General features: G+C 35.9%; 1 protein-coding gene across 4 annotated transcripts in view; it reads right to left on the reverse strand.

The window, feature by feature from the left end:
• The window catches only part of LOC150080468 (PTB domain-containing engulfment adapter protein 1-like), a 247,292-nt gene that overhangs the window by 133,548 nt on the left and 95,177 nt on the right, over window positions 1-18,567 (reverse strand). For all 4 annotated transcript variants that reach the window (XM_090382028.1, XM_090382025.1, XM_090382027.1 and 1 more), the window contains one exon: window positions 8,669-8,865. In XM_090382028.1, the coding sequence (XP_090238154.1) occupies window positions 8,669-8,729 (61 nt within the window). In that variant the 5' untranslated portion in view covers window positions 8,730-8,865. The remainder of the gene's footprint in view (window positions 1-8,668; window positions 8,866-18,567) is intronic.

The following is an 18,567-nucleotide window of genomic DNA, read 5'->3' on the forward strand; positions in this document are numbered from 1 at the left end:
CTTTACTTATGTAAACTCTAGAAGGAAGGGGATGAATCAGATTGGTCCACTTGATATTGATGGGTCAACTGTTGATGATCCTGCTCAGGTAGCTAACAAACTAAATGAATATTTTGCATCGACATTCACACATGAGGAGTTATTCAGCGAGGGGAATGCCAGAGGTGTATTCAACTCTGGCAGTAAGCTAGAGAATCTTGTAATAACTGAGAGTAAAGTGGAGGAGAGATTGTTGAAGATAAATACAAGAAAAGCACCTGGGGTGGATGGGATCTATCCAGTTATATTAAAGGAGGCAGCAAAGGAAGTAAGCAATTCCTTAGCCATAATTATGAGAGCTTCCTTGGACTCAGGGGAAGTACCCATGGACTGGAGATGTGCAAATGTGACCCCAATTCACAAAGGAGGATCAAAGGGCGACACAAGTAATTATAGACCTGTTAGTTTAACTTCTGTTCCACGAAAATTAATGGAGGCACTGGTTAAAGAAGCATTGCAGGATCATCTAGACAAGACTTCAGTTATAGCTCGGACACAGCATGGTTTTGTTAAGGGGAAGTCTTGCCTGACCAATTTGATTGGATACTATGATGCAGTCACAAAAGAACTGGATGCAGGGAATAACTTTGATATTATATACTTGGATCTTAGAAAGGCTTTTGATACTGTTGCACATGAAAGACTGCTGCACAAATTGGGGCAGTGTGGCATTGGAGGCAAATTGCTGCTATGGATAAAGGGGTGGTTGAGGGGGAGAAGACAGTGAGTGGTAATCAATGGACACTGCTCATCGTGGACTAATGTTATTAGTGGAGTCCCTCAGGGTTCAGTATTGGGTCCATTATTGTTTTCTGTATTTATAAATGATATTGATGATGGTATATCAAGCTTAATGTCCAAGTTTGCAGACGATACAAAGGTTGGCAGGGTTGTCAAGGACACTACTGACACTATGCTACTGCAACAGGATCTGGAAAGGTTGAGCAGATGGGCTGAGAGGTGGCAAATGAAGTTTAACATTGACAAATGTAAAGTACTACATATGGGAAACAGCAACCCCATAGCAACATATCAACTCTGTGGTACTACACTGACAGTGGTAGAGAATGAAAGGGACCTGGGGGTGGTTGTGCAGGCAGATATGAAGTTTTCTGAGCAGTGCAGACGGGTTGCAAGAGTACCTCATGGTGTATTGTCGATGATATATAGGAATTTTTCTAGCAGGTATAAGGAGGTGATTATTCCCTTGTATAAGGCAAGGGTCAGGCCACACCTAGAGTACTGTATACAGGTCTGGAGGCCTCATTTCAAGAAGGATGTAGAGATGCTGGAACGAGTACAGAGAAGGGCAACAAGATTGGTGAATGGAACAAAGGGGTGCTCTTAGGAAGAAAGGCTTAAGTTTTGCAAATTACAGTGTCTGGAGGCTAGGCAGCAGCGAGGTGATCTGATAGAGGTGTATAAAGCCTTGAATGGTTTGAGCATGCTCAATGCTGATGGGATTCTTCCTCATGCTCAATGCTGATGGGATTCTTCCTCATGCTCAATGCTGATGGGATTCTTCCTCATGCTCAGAATAATCACCTGAGAGGGCATAAATTCAAATTGAGGAAAGACAGATGTAGGATAGATGTGAGGAAATTTGCCTTTAGCCAGCGGGTGGTTGGTTGGTGGAACAGACTTCCGTCCCTTGTCGTGGAAGTTGATAGCCTAAATAAGTTTAAGGCTCAGCAGGACAAGTATTTCGAACGAACAGAGGGGTGAAGTGGAAGTGGTTATTTTTTATTTATTTATTTTTTTTTGGCTGATGCTGCATAAGCTTGCTTTCTTGCATCAAATGCCTCTACTAATGCTAATGCTAATATATATATATATATATATATATATATGAAATATGAAAACAAAGATGTGGAAAAACAGGAAAAATAAGGAAAAACAGTACGTGTACCTGAATGCGCAAAGCAGCAAAACAGGATACATGTATATAAATAATATAAAATAAAAATATATAAAAATAAAATAAAAATATAGATGGAGAAGTTATTAAACACAAAATGCCGAGCCTAGTTGAAGAAAAAAGAGAAAAAGAATGTTAAGATCCTATAAAAAAAAAAAAAAAAAAAAAAAAAAAAATTAATTATTAAGTAGAATTAAATCCGAATTAATGCCGAATTAACAGGCCAATTATATGTACAAAAGCTGAAAGAAAAAGAGGGGAGGGTGATAGAGATAAAAATTATAAAATAAAAATTAAAAATTGGTACATAGATCAGGTATTTCATCAGGGGGCTACACCTGATCATGTACCAAACACTGTGTTTCTATGCAAACTCATGTTGATGGAGAAGCTGAAGAAATGAAAAGGAAATAAAAAGGAAATAAAATTTATTTTTTATAAAAATTTTTTTTATAGCTCCAGAAACATGAGTGAGGTAGCCCCAACGCAGTGTATTTAGATTAATAAATTAAGTAACGTAGTGTATTTGGAAATAAATTGAATAACGCAACCGCAGTGTATTTAGATTAATAAATTAAGAAAATTGAGTAACGCAGTGTATTTGGAAATAAATTGAGTCGATAGTATGTAAGAACGCCAGTTTAAATCGAAAGTATGTAATAAATAAATAAATAACAAGGTAGCGGTATAGAAAAAGGAAGCAATGCAAGGTAGGGGAGGGAAAAGAAGTTAAAAATACAGAGGCGAAGATAGTGAGAACGAGGAAAGTGAGAATGTCCGAATCACCCTCGTATTACACTAATAGTTCAACGGACGGAAAAACGAAGAGTAGAAAGTAGAAAGATGTAAAGAGAAGGAAAAGAGTTTAAAGGATACTAGGCAAGCTGGGGGTGTAAGTACCCAACCTCATAGAGAGGGCCTTGGCTGTGAGAGTGTTAGTAGAAGTGGAAATTAATACCGCTAGCTTGTATTGTATATTTTACGAAATAAAATAAAATAAAAATATGAACAGGAGGAAAATTAAATACATACGATAACTGGCAGAAACAAGTTGAGTGAAATATAATTAAGAAATGACAACATTTCTCTTTTTCTCTTTAATATCAAAAACTCTATACTTAAAGCCTTAACTTTATTTATTAGCAATTTTAAATGTAAAAATATTCAACTTAAGCATATTATTTTAGACATCTCTCTCTTTAGACTAGGTCGCATTACTACATACAATAATGAATACTGTACTATTAAATTTACTCATAGTTGGTTCGATAAAATTCCTTGGCATTATTTACTTAATAATCGTAATAATATTCTCCCATTTTATAATCATTTCAAGTTCAAGATCCATCACTGCTTCAACTATGAATCTCCTATTGGACTCAAAATCTGTAATTATAAAACTCTAGCTACTAATTTAGGCAACTTACAAGCTTTAGATCTTCCATGTCACTGTGATGATCCCATATATGCTCCTTACGTTGATCAACATCATAAACATATTATTACTGGTAACCTGGACATTATTAACAACATTCCACTAAAGTCCGCTATGGAAAAAGGTTTTAAATTCAGACCAGTCCATAAGGCCAACCTCAATAATATATATAAAGATATTTATCTGAATATCTTGAATTTTTGCAACAAGTTAGCATATAAATATACAATACCCCACGAAGCTTTCTATAATTGGATAAATGTCACATTTCAAGACATTAAAAAAATTATTTCTAAAACTTACTACCTTTATAATAATTCGCATACCAAATATTTTAACCTGAAAAAAGCCATCTCAGATTTACAACAAAAATTTATCATCACTCCGGTAGATAAGGCTTCTAATAACTTTGCTATCTTCTGCAAGCAATTTTATTACACCACCCTCAAAAAGGAAGTAGAAAGTAGTTCCACCTTTTTACGCTGTAATCTCGGCATTAATACCATCATCAAAAAAATTATAGCTTTGCATAAAAAATTGCATACCAAAATTCGCAATTCTACTTTGCCTTTCTTGTATATGATAGCCAAATTCCATAAACATCCAGTTAGCTTCAGATTCATCACTAGTGCCAAAAAAAGTGGCTGTTATCATCCAGGTAAACAATTTTTCAAATTGTTAACTACTATCCTTGTTAATATCCCTACCACCTGGATCATTAACAACAACCACAGTATCATTAAAATTTTTAATTCCAATGCATATTCCAGCATATTTAGTATTGAAACATATGACTTCACCAACTTATTTACCTCCTTACCGCATCACCTGATTGTTAATGTACTTCATCAATTGTTCCTCAAATACAAAAACGTTATATCAACAGATGAGGTCACTTGGAATAACTACATCAACCTCTGTATCCTAAACAATTATATCTATGATGGTAGATATGCTTATAAACAATCCATAGGAGTTCCCATGGGTTCACAAATTTCTAGCATAGTATCTAATCTATTTCTCCATTATTACGAACATCTATTTATTGATAACAACCCGAACCTTAATTTTTATGCATTCCGCTATGTTGATGACATTCTTATTCTCAACATTCATTTTGAAAATATTGCTAAATCTATATATCCAACTGAACTCACTCTCAATAAAGAAAACTTTGGCAACCAACATGCAAATTTTTTGGATTTAAGTATTACTTTAAATAGTCCTCCTCTTCGTCATAATTTGGAACTATTTGACAAAAGAAGCGAATTTAATTTTAATATTATCTATTTAACAAATTGGAACTCGAACATTTCGATTAAGGTTCATAAAAATATTATCTGCACACAGATTATCCGTTTAGCTAATATTAGTAGCAATCAATCACTTTTCGCTGGTGCATTAAATGATCTTTATACCAAACTTCGCAATAATGACATTCCTATTAATTTCTTAAATTTTATTATAAAAATTCTCTCTGATTACATTAAAGAAAAATTCGGTTTCACCATGTTCCACCTTGATTAGGGTTAATTCGATACTTATATAGTTGTATAGTTGTACATTTGAATGGTGGTATTTCCACCACTTGGAAAGTGATCACACATAATGACTTCTATTATAACTTCTATTAGAACGATGTTCGTGTTCTTTCACTTCCTAAGTTTTCTTTTCATTTTCGTAATTTAATATCAATAATTATTTATGTCCAATCTTTTATTTAATCATGATTGCATATTTTATTGTCATTTCTTAATTATATTTCACTCAACTTGTTTCTGCCAGTTATCGTATGTATTTAATTTTCCTCCTGTTCATATTTTTATTTTATTTTATTTCGTAAAATATACAATACAAGCTAGCGGTATTAATTTCCACTTCTACTAACACTCTCACAGCCAAGGCCCTCTCTATGAGGTTGGGTACTTACACCCCCAGCTTGCCTAGTATCCTTTAAACTCTTTTCCTTCTCTTTACATCTTTCTACTTTCTACTCTTCGTTTTTCCGTCCGTTGAACTATTAGTGTAATACGAGGGTGATTCGGACATTCTCACTTTCCTCGTTCTCACTATCTTCGCCTCTGTATTTTTAACTTCTTTTCCCTCCCCTACCTTGCATTGCTTCCTTTTTCTATACCGCTACCTTGTTATTTATTTATTTATTACATACTTTCGATTTAAACTGGCGTTCTTACATACTATCGACTCAATTTATTTCCAAATACACTGCGTTACTCAATTTTCTTAATTTATTAATCTAAATACACTGCGGTTGCGTTATTCAATTTATTTCCAAATACACTACGTTACTTAATTTATTAATCTAAATACACTGCGTTGGGGCTACCTCACTCATGTTTCTGGAGCTATAAAAATTTTTATAAAAAATAAATTTTATTTCCTTTTTATTTCCTTTTCATTTCTTCAGCTTCTCCATCAACATGAGTTTGCATAGAAACACAGTGTTTGGTACATGATCAGGTGTAGCCCCCTGATGAAATACCTGATCTATGTACCAATTTTTAATTTTTATTTTATAATTTTTATCTCTATCACCCTCCCCTCTTTTTCTTTCAGCTTTTGTACATATAATTGGCCTGTTAATTCGGCATTAATTCGGATTTAATTCTACTTAATAATTAATTTTTTTTTTTTTTTTTTTTTTTATAGGATCTTAACATTCTTTTTCTCTTTTTTCTTCAACTAGGCTCGGCATTTTGTGTTTAATAACTTCTCCATCTATATTTTTATTTTATTTTTATATATTTTTATTTTATATTATATATATATATATATATACTTATATACATACTTATATACATATATATATATATACTTATATACATATATATATATATACTTATATACATATATATATACTTATATACATATATATATACTTATATACATATATATATACTTATATACATATATATATACTTATATACATATATACATATACTTATATACATATATATATACTTATATACATATATATACTTATATACATATATATACTTATACATATATTTCAATGTTTGAAATATAAAAATAAATTAGAATGATGATTAAAACAAATAAAAATAATGCCAGCAGCCTGGCAAGATAGAAGAGCCAAATTAGGCAAAATTAAATGTAACAATAAAACGAACAGGAAGGGAAGAGAAGGGTAACAAGAGTAAAAATATTTATTGCAGCAGAAACTCTACAAGATAATTTAGAAAATCTAAATACAAAGATAATAAAATAATCAATTAAATTTTGAATGCCAGTTAAATAGAAATTTAATGGTGCCCCCTCTGATGGTCACCAAGTCCAAATTTATGTGAAATATCACCAACAGAGATGTAAATCAACTACAATAAAATAAAACAAAAATAGACTGATCATTACGTCCCATCTCAACAGAGGACCACAAGGCCAGGGAATCGCTGCATTTCGATCGCTAGACAAGTTGCTGCAAAGGTGCGTCGATCAGTCTGCCACCCGATCCCCAGATCAAACCACCAATGCAGAGGACTTGAATAGCGGTGGCCCTAATGCAGCAAAAATTAAAAACACTTAGCACTCAGTGGTGCCAAGCCACACCACTGACAAAAAGTAATCTTAACCAGATTATATAGATGAATAATGAACTATGGATGGCAGCACGGGCACAGCATTAGCAAATCTGCCCACTACTGTCATGTGATATACATATATTTGAATAATGTTTAAAATATTTGAAAACTGAATCGTTCATAATAAAAAAAAAAAAAAAAAAGGTAAAGCATTGTTTAATTTTGACCAATTTCGCTCTTCTGTCTTGCCATACTGCTGGCATTATTTTTATTTCTTTTAATCATCATTCTAATTTATATATATATATATATATATTTATTTATATATATAAGAAATCACAAAAGAATTATTGAAACAAAATAAATTTTTTTATTTTGTTTCAATAAAATAAATTTTATTTTAATAAGTTTAAAATAAATAAGTTTCAATAAGTTTATTTATTCATGTTTTAGCCCACTAAAACTTGAATAAATAAACTTATTTATTCATGTTTTAGTGGGCTAAAACATGAATAAATAAGTGTCTTTTAATAAGTTTATTTACTCATGTTTAGCTCAATGGCTAAAACATGAATAAAACTTTAAGGGGTAATATATACAAGCAGAAAATAGATAAAAGGGATAATATACAGTTGATTAAATGTCAGAGGTATACCTGTGATGTTGATCTAACAGATGCATTTCTGTTGTGGCAAGGTTCAACAAGGAGAAAAGCAGTGAGCAGGAGGGAAACAAATCGAAATTTAAAAAAAAATATTAGTCAAGGATAAAGGAAGAGAACATGGAAGAAAAAAGAAAAGTAATGCTACAGCTATACCTATTTTCTCCAATATACACACTAACCATACTGTGGGTTTGTAGTGTGGTTAGTGCCTTAAGATCTTATTGATATGGGATGGTGAATAACAGCTTGTCCCTCCCAGCCCGACTCCACTCCTGATAAAATATTTAAGGCAATACTAAAAGAAATTGAAAAAAACTATATAACAATACAAAAGATTAATGTAGAGGTTACAACTGCCCACTTCTACTGATAAACTAGATTTTAACTTGAAAAAAGTGGCACAGTGAGTACCTGAAAAAAGTCTTCCATTAACTTAGTATGTTTTATATCATTTTACATATGTATTTATTTATTAGTCTGTGCATCCCACCTCAAGCTAGCAGTTTTCTGACTCACCTATCTAATTTTTACTAAGTGTATTTTTCATTTCCCTGACAATCGTATCACTGGCAACAGCTACCTCTTGTAGGACCAGTGCACACTGCCATGGAGGATCTTCTTATGCCTTGTGTTGCCTGAGTGTAGTCTCCAGTATTTTTCTAGGTGGCTGGGTGCTTGAAGGAGCCCTCTTCTTAATTATTTTGAGGTCATCCAAACGGTATCTCGAGCCCTCATATAAGCACATAAAATGCTAACTTAGCACACAAGATCGTCACACTCTCTTTAACGAAATCACACAAACATATCCACAATGGGATACATGATATGGCCCTTAGCCATATCATGTGTCCCATTGTGGATAACTCACCCACACATGAAAAACTGAAAAGGTTAAATATCATAGAAATATAGCAATGTCAAAATTTTAAAGGTAAGGTTAATCTTAATTTACTTTCATTTTGAGGAATGCTATAAATGAACAATTCTTCATGATACAATTACCACTCTGACATTTTATATAATAGAAATATTTTAGTACTAAATTTACTTACTTCCTTTTGAAGAATTTTTATTGTTCAATGGCCACTTCAGTAGTGATGACTGCCTGATCATGATGGTTTCTTCTTAAAATTAAACAATTATTTAATAAATGCTACATAAGATTTTAAAACAGACTTAGATGTTGGTAAATCACTTATCAAAAAATCTTTACTATCTACTATATTTTGTCTTCATTTGGAGAATTTTTCTGAAATCAAAGAAAACAAAAACACATATTAGAAAGTTATACATATGTATGTTTATACAGTGATTTTAAGATCAATCATAATATGTCTCATTTTTCAAGAAATTAAATATGCTATTATTCATCCCAAAAAAAGAATATTAGTGTCTTTTATCCTGACAATATTGAGCTGATTTAATTTCATAAAATGCCATTTACTAATAATGGCATTTTATAACAACCTGTAAATGATATATTTTGTGGAACCTGAAGGTTACCACTCCAATAGTAAAAATGACTGTAATATAGTAATAGTAATGGAGGCAGGTGATGCAAGAAAGCAAGCATATGAGCTTATGTAGCTTGTTTGTTTGTTTGGTTTTTAGGAGCATTAGCAACTAAGGCCATATTGCTCCGGGATGTGTGGTGGTCATTCCCTGACCTTTCCGCATCCTCCGTATTTGGTGGTGACGGACTTGAACCCCGGTCTAATCAAGAAGCGTGTGCTACGCACTGCTGCTCCTTCCCACCTGGCTACGGAGGCACCTACTTATGTAGCATCAGCCAAAAAATAAAAAAATAAATAAAAAAATACAATTTCATACATCCATTCCCTCTAAAAGTTTGTCCAGTTGATCCTTGAATTTATTTAAGCTATCAACTTCCACAATGACAGATGAAAGTTTGTTCTGGCAATTAAACACCCGCTAACTAAAGACAAAGTTCCTCACATCTATTCTACAACTGTCTTTCCTCAATTTGAATTTATGCCCCCTCAGGTTCATAATCTGCGAAAAACCGGAAGAATCCCAATCAGTGTGCTCAACCCATTCAAGGCTATATACACCTCAATCAGATCGCCTCGCAGGCACCTGCGAGGCGATCTTTTGAGTCTCCAGGCACTGCAATTTGCAGAACTTGAGCCTTTCTTGGTACGAGGACTCCTTCGTTCCCCTGACCAATCTTGTTGCCCTTCTCTGTACATGATCAAGCAACTCGACATCCTTCCTAAAATGAGGCCTCCAGACCTGTAAGCAGTACTCAAGGTGTGGCCCAAGCCTTGCCTTATACAAAGGGATAATCATCTTTTCCCTCCTAGCAAAATTCCTGTGTATCATTGACAAACCCCATGAACTGCTCTGGCAGCCTGTCTGCATTGCTCAGAAAACTTCATATCTGACTGCACAATTACTCCCAGGTCATTTTCATTTTCTACCACCCTAAATGTAGTACCACACAGTTGGTACATTTCTCTGAGGTTACTTCTATCCATAGGCAGTACTTTGTATTTGTCAATGTTAAACTTCAGTTGCCACTTCTCAGTCCATCTGCCCAAATTTTGTAGATCCTGTTGCACACTGTCATTAACAACCCTGCCAACATTTGTATCATCTGCAAACTTTGACATTAAGCCTGATATACCTTCATCAATATCACTGATAAAAAAAAAAAAAAAAACAACAACAGTGGGCCCAACACTGAACCCTGGGGACTCCACTAATAACATTAGTCCACAAAGAGCTTGCACTTGATCATCACGCAACACAGTGGCAACCCCCAAGGCAGAATGCGCTGGTCCCACAGGAACTAGTAGTTGTTGGTGAATCTATTGTCAGGGAAACATGGTATGTTAAAAGTATAGGTGGAACAGGACCAGTATGTCTGTCAGGGGCAAAGGTTGTTGACGTAGAGCAGATATCATCTTTTGAGAGCACAAAAGGTGATATTGTTGTACACGTTGGCTCTAATGATATTAAGAGTAGGAGACCGGCAGAATTACTTGACAAGTACAGGTCACTGTTGAAAAAAAGCTGCGAATTAGGGTTGAATTTGAAAGTGTCTGCAATTCTGCCCAGACACGACAGGAGGGAGTATATGATGAGAGTCTTGTCGAACAATTCGGCCCTGGAAAGATTGTGAAAGGCACAAGGGGTAGAATTTTTTTCAGCCTGATCTGTACTTGTTAACAGGAAAGACTGCTTCTACAGGGATGGGATACACTTAAATAGAAAGGGTGTGAGAATGTTTGCTGATGTTATCGAGGCAGTGTTAGGTGGGTCGGAAAACTGCTAGCTGGGGGGGGGATACAAGGACTAATAGATTAACAGTAGGCACTGGCAGAGGTAAAAGTGATTCTTGCACTGCTTCTATTGGAATGAGCAGCAGCCTGGAAAACAAGTTGCAGGGTACTTCAGAGACTGCTGAGAGCCATTACGGTACAAGTAAACACATAGGTTGTGTTAGGGTAGCTAAGAATAGGAACAGGTGCATGTATACTTGCGTGTACACCAATGCTAGGAGTTTGATAAATGAATTTGAGGTATTGCTCAAAACATCAAAGGCAGATATTGTTGGGATATCGGAGACGTGGTGTCACACAGATATAAGGAATGCAGAACTGGAATTTGGGAAGTACAATGTGTACAGAAAGGATAGGAAGGGAGGAGGGGGTTATGCTATTAGTTAAGAAACACATAAAATCCAAGGAAGTGAAGCCAGTCGACATCGCTGGACAGTGTCGAATCAGTTTGGTGTGACATAAGCATTGAGAGATCAAAATTGAGAGTAGGAGTATGTTATAGGCCTAATGATTCTGATGAGTATAATAAGGAACTGTACAGGGAAATAGAGTGGTCCAGTAAATCAGAGTCTTATAATGTGTGATTTTAATTTCCCAGATATTGACTGGAATTTGTGGGTTGGTCACTCAACACACTAGCAAGGCTTTTGTGGATTTATTGGATGATTGTTTTCTACATCAGCACGTTCGGGAGGCAACTAGAGGGAGTAATACTCTTGATCTGATTATCAGTAGTGATTCTTCATGCATTAAGAATCTGCAGATAAAGGAACCACTAAGTGGCAGTGATCACAGTGTGCTGAAGTGGGAATTACTCAAACAGGTAACTACCATCAGGGGTAAAGGGAAGGGTTTTTGCTTTCGTAAAGGCGACTACGATGGTCTGAGACGGTATTTAAATTCTATACAGTGGGACCAACTGATGATGTTACCAACAGCAAATTCAAAATGGGAAGAAATAAAATAATTTATATTTCAAGCTACTAGGCTTTACACACCAACTAAGAAATATTGTTCAAGGTTTAGGCATAAATGGATGTCAGATGAACTAACAGGACATATGGCAGAGAAGAAAAATGCATGGGATACATATAAATGGGTGACATGCAAGCCTATGATAGATATAAGCTGGTCTGTAACCAAGTCACAAAGGAAAACAGAAAAGAATTCTTTACCTATGTAAACTCTAGAAGGAGGGGGATGGATCAGATTGGTCCACTGGATATTGATGGTTCAACTGTTGATTCTGCTTAGGTGGCTAACATACTAAATAAGTATTTTGCATCTACATTTACACAGGAGGAGTTATTCAGGAAGGGGAATGCCAGAGGTGAAGTAAATTCTGGCAGTGAGCTAGATGATTTTGTAATAACTGAGAGGAAAGTGGAGGAGAAATTCTTGAGGAAAAACATAAAAAAAGGCACCCGGGGTGGATGGGATCTATCCAGTTATATTAAAGGAGACAGCAAAGGAAGTAAGCAAACCCTTAGCCATAATTATGAGAGCTTCTTTGGACTCAGGGGAGGTACCCATAGATTGGAGATGTGCAAATGTGACCCAAATTCACAAAGGAGGATCAAAGGCTGACACAAGTAATTATAGACCTGTGAGTTTAACTTCTGTTCCAGGAAAATTAACAAGACTCCAGTTATAGGTCTGTCACAACATGGTTTTGTTAATGGAAAGCCTTGCCTGACCAATTTGATTGAATACTATGATGCAGGGAATAACTTTGATATTATATATTTGAATCTTAGAAAGGCTTTTGATACTGTTGCACATGGAAGACTGCTGCACAAATTGGAGCAGCGTGGCATTGGAGGCAAACTGCTGCTATGGATAAAGGGATGGTTGAGCGGTGTCCCACAGGAACTATTAGTTCCTGTGGGACACCGCTCAACCATCCCTTTATCCATAGCAGTGTCCCACAGGAACTATTAGTTCCTGTGGGACACTGCTCATCGTGGACTAATGCTATTAGTGGAGTCCCTCAGGGTTAAGTGTTGGGTCCATTGTTCTTTTCTGTATTTATAAATTATATTGATGATGGTATATCAAGCTTAATGTCCAAGTATAGATGTCCACTATTGGAGGCTTGAAGTGGTGGAACCCATGTTTAGTGTCTAGAGCTCAGTTCCGGTCAACCCTTCCCTTTCTCTTCCATCATGCAGTATGGTTGATGACTTTTGAGGTTATGATGAACATCGTGGCGAGAACCAATATTCCTTACATTTCGAGGGTACAGCTCTAAAACAGTGTTGGCAGGCCGGCCGCTAGTTAGTACACCAGACTGAACCTATTGGTAACTCTCTAGGAGACTTCCGGATCAGCTGGTGTATAATCTTGCTACCTCTACTCTGCCAGATAGTGACTGGAGGGAGTCCGAGTAGTGTGTATGCGGGGAGCATTGTCTAGGCCACGTTATGTCAAGGATTTGGGTATATTCTTACCATGTGTACGTCATATCCAAAAATTTCATTACTTCATACAGCATGTCCCACCCACTTTTTCTTATTATTGAATACACCATGAATTGTCAAACTAATAGAGCAAGCTTATCTGCGAAAAGATCTGAACCTCCCAAGTGCTTCCTAATTCATTTCACAAATATACATGGTCTCGATTCCAATCTCACTAAAATCACACCATACTGCTCCAATTTGTACAGCAGTCTTTCATGCACAATAGAGTCAAAAGCTTTCCTGAAATCCAAGTATATGATATCAAAATTATTTTTTGCATCCAGTTCCTTTGTAACCACATTGTAGTATCCAATCAAATTTGTCACACAAGACTTTCCCTTAACAAATCCACGCTGTGTCTGAATTATTACTGCAGTCTTGTCTAGATGATCCTGCAATGCATCTTTAACCAGTGACTCCATTATTTTTCACGGAACAGAAGTTAAATTCACTGGTCTGTAATTACTCGTGTCACTCTTTAGATCCCCCTTTGTGAATTGGGGATACATTTGCACATCTCCAGTCCGTGGGAACTTCTTCTGAGTCCAAGGATGTCTCATAATTTTGGCTTAGACTTTGCTTACTTCCTTTGCTGCCTCCTTTAATATAACTGGATAGATCCCATCCACCCCAGGTGCATTTCTTATGATTAACTTCAACAATTTCTCCTCCACTTTGCCCTCAGTTATTACAAAATCATTAAGCACCCTGTTATAGTTTGACAAACACTTCTGGCATTTCCCTCCTTTAATAATTTTGTTCCTACCAAAACTGTTTTTGTAGGAAACACTTTTCCACAAAATACCAGGCCATAAAGTTAAACATATATAGAAAGGATAGCAATAATGGTATGTGCCAAAATTAATAGTGTTTAAATGTATAACAAAAAAAACGAAGCTCAAGATGAGGAGCTGAGATGCTTCATCACCAGAGAGGTGGCAATGGCGACGTTTGAGAAGATGGATCCTGACAGCGAACGATTCTTAAAAGTTAACAGAGGGGTGAATGATATGCTTGCTTGCTATAAAGAAATCTATGATGAAAAGAAAAAAGCCACCATGTAGTCATCCATTAATACGTTCTTTCGTAAGGTTGGTGGCTGACCCCTTCTAAATCTCCACAGCCCTCAACCTCTGCAGCAGCATACTGAAGATGTAGATTCTGGCAACGACGGTTGAGAAGTAAAACTTCTCAAGAAAATTGAGAAGTTTTACTTCTCAAAACTTCTGGAGAAAATTCCGACACATAAAATCCAACTTACATAGAGTTCTGCAGACACAACCCTTATGTTAATCAGGGGTGGCTGTATTTAAAAACTGTTTTTTTACACCTTTTATTTTCAAAAGACAAAAAAATATTAATTTATACATTAAAAAAAAAAAAAAACATTTTTAGATAAAATATAAACACAAACCTATTAATCCCTTCCACTTTCCAGTTTAAAAGACCTTTAAGTGTGCAAAATTTCAAATCTGCATATATGCATATATTTTGGATCATCTGATATATAACAAACTTTCTTTTTAATTTCTGGAAAATGTTTAGGATTTTTTGAATTCATCTTGGATAGAGCCAATATTTCATCTTTTCTGAATCTGGACAGCAAATACTTATTATTATGTAAGTTTTTCTTTTTAATAAAAATAATAAAAAAGTGTATTTTTTTTTTTTTTTTTTTTCACAAATTACACAAAAATTTTGTAATTTGCAAAAAAAAAAAAAAAAAAAAAAAAAAAAAAAAGAAAGAAAAGAAAAAAGTAATTTGCTTAAAATTAAAAAAAAAACAAAAACATTTCGGTTATAACATGTAAATGTGAATCTAATAGACTCTTCTACTTTTGATTTAAAAGATCATTAAGGCATGCAAAACTTCAAACATGTACATGTGCATTTATTTCTGCTTATTAGGTGCTACTTGGTGGCCCTTGAGGCTGTTGCAGACATTCTCAAAGATATGCCAGACAAGATGTGCATGCAACCTGGGAGTCTAAAATGCTGATGGAACTGATATTCAGGTGACACACAAGTCAAGTGAACCCAATTTCGGCAAAGTCCAGATGGTCTGTGACAGCCAAATCCTCTCCTTACGGAATGTAGAGAATAATCCCCCCCCCCATATCCAATTTTATTAAACCCCTAAATTTAACGTTAAAGTCCAGCTATAGGACCAAAAGAAATAAGATGTCCCACCTGGTTTACAAAATAGATATCGCCATCCTCAAGAATTATTAGTGAGTTGGACTAGGAGAGTTGGAAAAGAAGCTTCCTATATCTAAAATAAAGGTAATCCCTGTTGATTTATAATATAATAGAATATAGGAATTATCGAGCACTTAATTAGCATTAGCATTAGTAGAGGCATTTGATGCAAGAAAGCAAGCTTATGCAGCATCAACCAAAAAAAAAAAAAAAAAAGCCACTTCCACTTCACCCCTCTGTTTGTTCGAAATACCTGTCCAGCTGAGCCTTAAACTTATTTAGGCTATCAACTTCCACGACAAGGGATAGAAGTCTGTTCCACCAACCAACCACCCGCTGGCTAAAGGCAAATTTCCGCGCGTCTATCCTACATCTGTCTTTCCTCAATTTGAATTTATGCCCTCTCAGGTGATTATTCTGAGCGAGAGGAAGAATCCCATCAGCATTGAGCATGCTCAAACCATTCAAGGCTTTATACACCTGGAGACTAGGCACCTCGCTGGTGCCTAGTCTCCAGACATTGTAATTTGCAAAACTTAAGCCTTTCTTCGTAAGAGCACCCCTTTGTTCCATTCACTAATCTTGTTGCCCTTCTCTGTACTCGTTCCAGCAGCTCTACATCCTTCTTGAAATGAGGCCTCCAGACCTGTATACAGTACTCTAGGTGTGGCCTGACCATTGCCTTATACAAGGGAATAATCACCTCCTTATCCCTGCTAGAAAAATTCCTATATATCATTGACAATACACCATGAGCTACTCCTGCAGCCCGTCTGCACTGCTCAGAGAACTTCATATCTGCCTGCACAACCACCCCCAGATCCCTTTCATTCTCTACCACTGTCAGTGTAGTACCACAGAGTTGATACGTTGCTCTGGGGTTGCTATTTCCCATTTGTAGTACTTTACATTTGTCAATGTTAAACTTCATTTGCCACCTCTCAGCTCATCTGCTCAACCTTTCCAGATCCTGTTGCAGCAGCATAGTGTCAGTAGTGTCCTTGACAACGCTGCCTACCTTTGTATCGTCTGCAAACTTCGACATTAAGCTTGATATACCATCATCAATATCATTTATAAATACAGAAAACAATAATGGACCCAACACTGAGCCCTGAGGGACTCCACTCATAACATTAGTCCACGACGAGCAGTGTTCATTGATTACTACTCTCTGTCTTCTCCCCCTCAGCCACCCCTTTATCCACAGCAGCAATTTGCCCCCAATGTCACACTGCTCCAATTTGTGCAGCAGTCTTTCATGTGCAACAGTATCAAAAGCCTTTCTAAGATCCAAGTATATAATATCAAAGTTATTCCCTGCATCCAGTTCTTTTTGTGACTGCATCATAGTATCCAATCAAATTGGTCAGGCAAGACTTCCCCTTAACAAAACCATGCTGTGTCCGAGCTATAACTGAAGTCTTGTCTAGATGATCCTGCAGTGCTTCTTTAACCAATGCCTCCATTAATTTTCCGGGAACAGAAGTTAAACTCACAGGTCTATAATTACTTGTGTCAGGCTTTGATCCTCCTTTGTGAATTGGGGTCACATTTGCACATCTCCAGTCTGTGGGTACCTCCCCCGAGTCCAAGGAAGCTCTCATAATTATGGCTAAGGGTTTGCTTACTTCCTCTGCTGCCTCCTTTAATATAACTGGATAGATCCCATCCACCCCGGGTGCCTTTCTTGTGTTTATCTTCAACAATTTCTAATCCACTTTACTCTCAGTTATTACAAGATTCTCTAGCTTACTGCTAGAGTTGAATACACCTCTGGCTTTCCCCTCGCTAAATAACTCCTCATGTGTGAATGTCGATGCAAAATATTCATTTAGTTTGTTAGCTACCTGAGCAGGATCATCAACAGTTGACCCATCGATATCAAGTGGACCAATCTGATTCATCCCCTTCCTTCTAGAGTTTACATAAGTAAAGAACTGTTTGCTGTTTTTCTTTGCATCTCTTGCCAAAGATTTCTCGTAATCTGCCTTCGCCTGTCTAACCTCCTTTGTAATTTGGTTACAGATCAACTTGTATCTATCATAGGCTTCTGTGTCATGTGTTAATTTGTATGTATCCCATGCATGTTTCTTCTCTGCCATATGCCTCATTAGTTCATCTGACATCCATTTAGGCCTAAACCTTGAACAATAAAATTAATTAAACAAATCAGCAGTTTTCACTGATGCTCCCATTAAATCTGCACAAGCAATTTGATCGCTTTGGAATTCAGATGAGTTGGACATTTTCTTCATGTTCCTTTACATATCACCTCTAAAAAAACAACACAATTTTTATTGTCTTTCCTTAGACTACTGTTAACTGCCTGAAGGAACAAAAAACAAAAAAGTCACTGCATGTTAGTAAATTCACCACACAGCCATTACAAAACTACCCCCACTTTCATATAGAGTTTCCAGTATTTTGTCCATCCCTTGTATACTGTTAGTATGCCAACACTGGTTAAACTTTACCATTAGAAGCCTGACAGATTAACATTAACACAGAGTAAGAGTACTTTGGTTTTCAAAATAACTTCAATTAAAATGAATGCAGTTATTTATATATATATGAGTAATAGGATAATCTGTGAGATTCTTTTCATTGCTTGGATTATTGTTTTACATCTTCTTCTCTTTTATATTTTCGATGTTAGATCAGATCTTTTCCCTGAAATTATTCTTGGTAAACCACCTCTTAACATTCCCAGTACACTCCATTCAATATTTCTTGTGGTTTTCTGTCAGAGGATGTCAGAAAAATTAGGAACATCTTGATGTCAAGTAAGCTCCAGGTGTTGATGCTACTTCTCCATTGGTTCACAAAGCACATGCTTTGTGAACCAATTCCTGTTCTCTGTCACCTTTTTATCCTTTCTTATTGCAATTCAGTTTTTCCTTCTGCTTGGTAATTTGCTTATATCGAACCAGTTCCCCAAAAGTTGAGAAATCAATCCTTCCTTTAAATGCCAACTCTTAAAGT

Source organism: Mastigoproctus giganteus, chromosome 9 (assembly GCF_048544385.1).
Source record: "Mastigoproctus giganteus isolate SK-2022 chromosome 9, ASM4854438v1, whole genome shotgun sequence".
Taxonomy (NCBI): Eukaryota; Metazoa; Arthropoda; class Arachnida; order Uropygi; family Thelyphonidae; genus Mastigoproctus; species Mastigoproctus giganteus.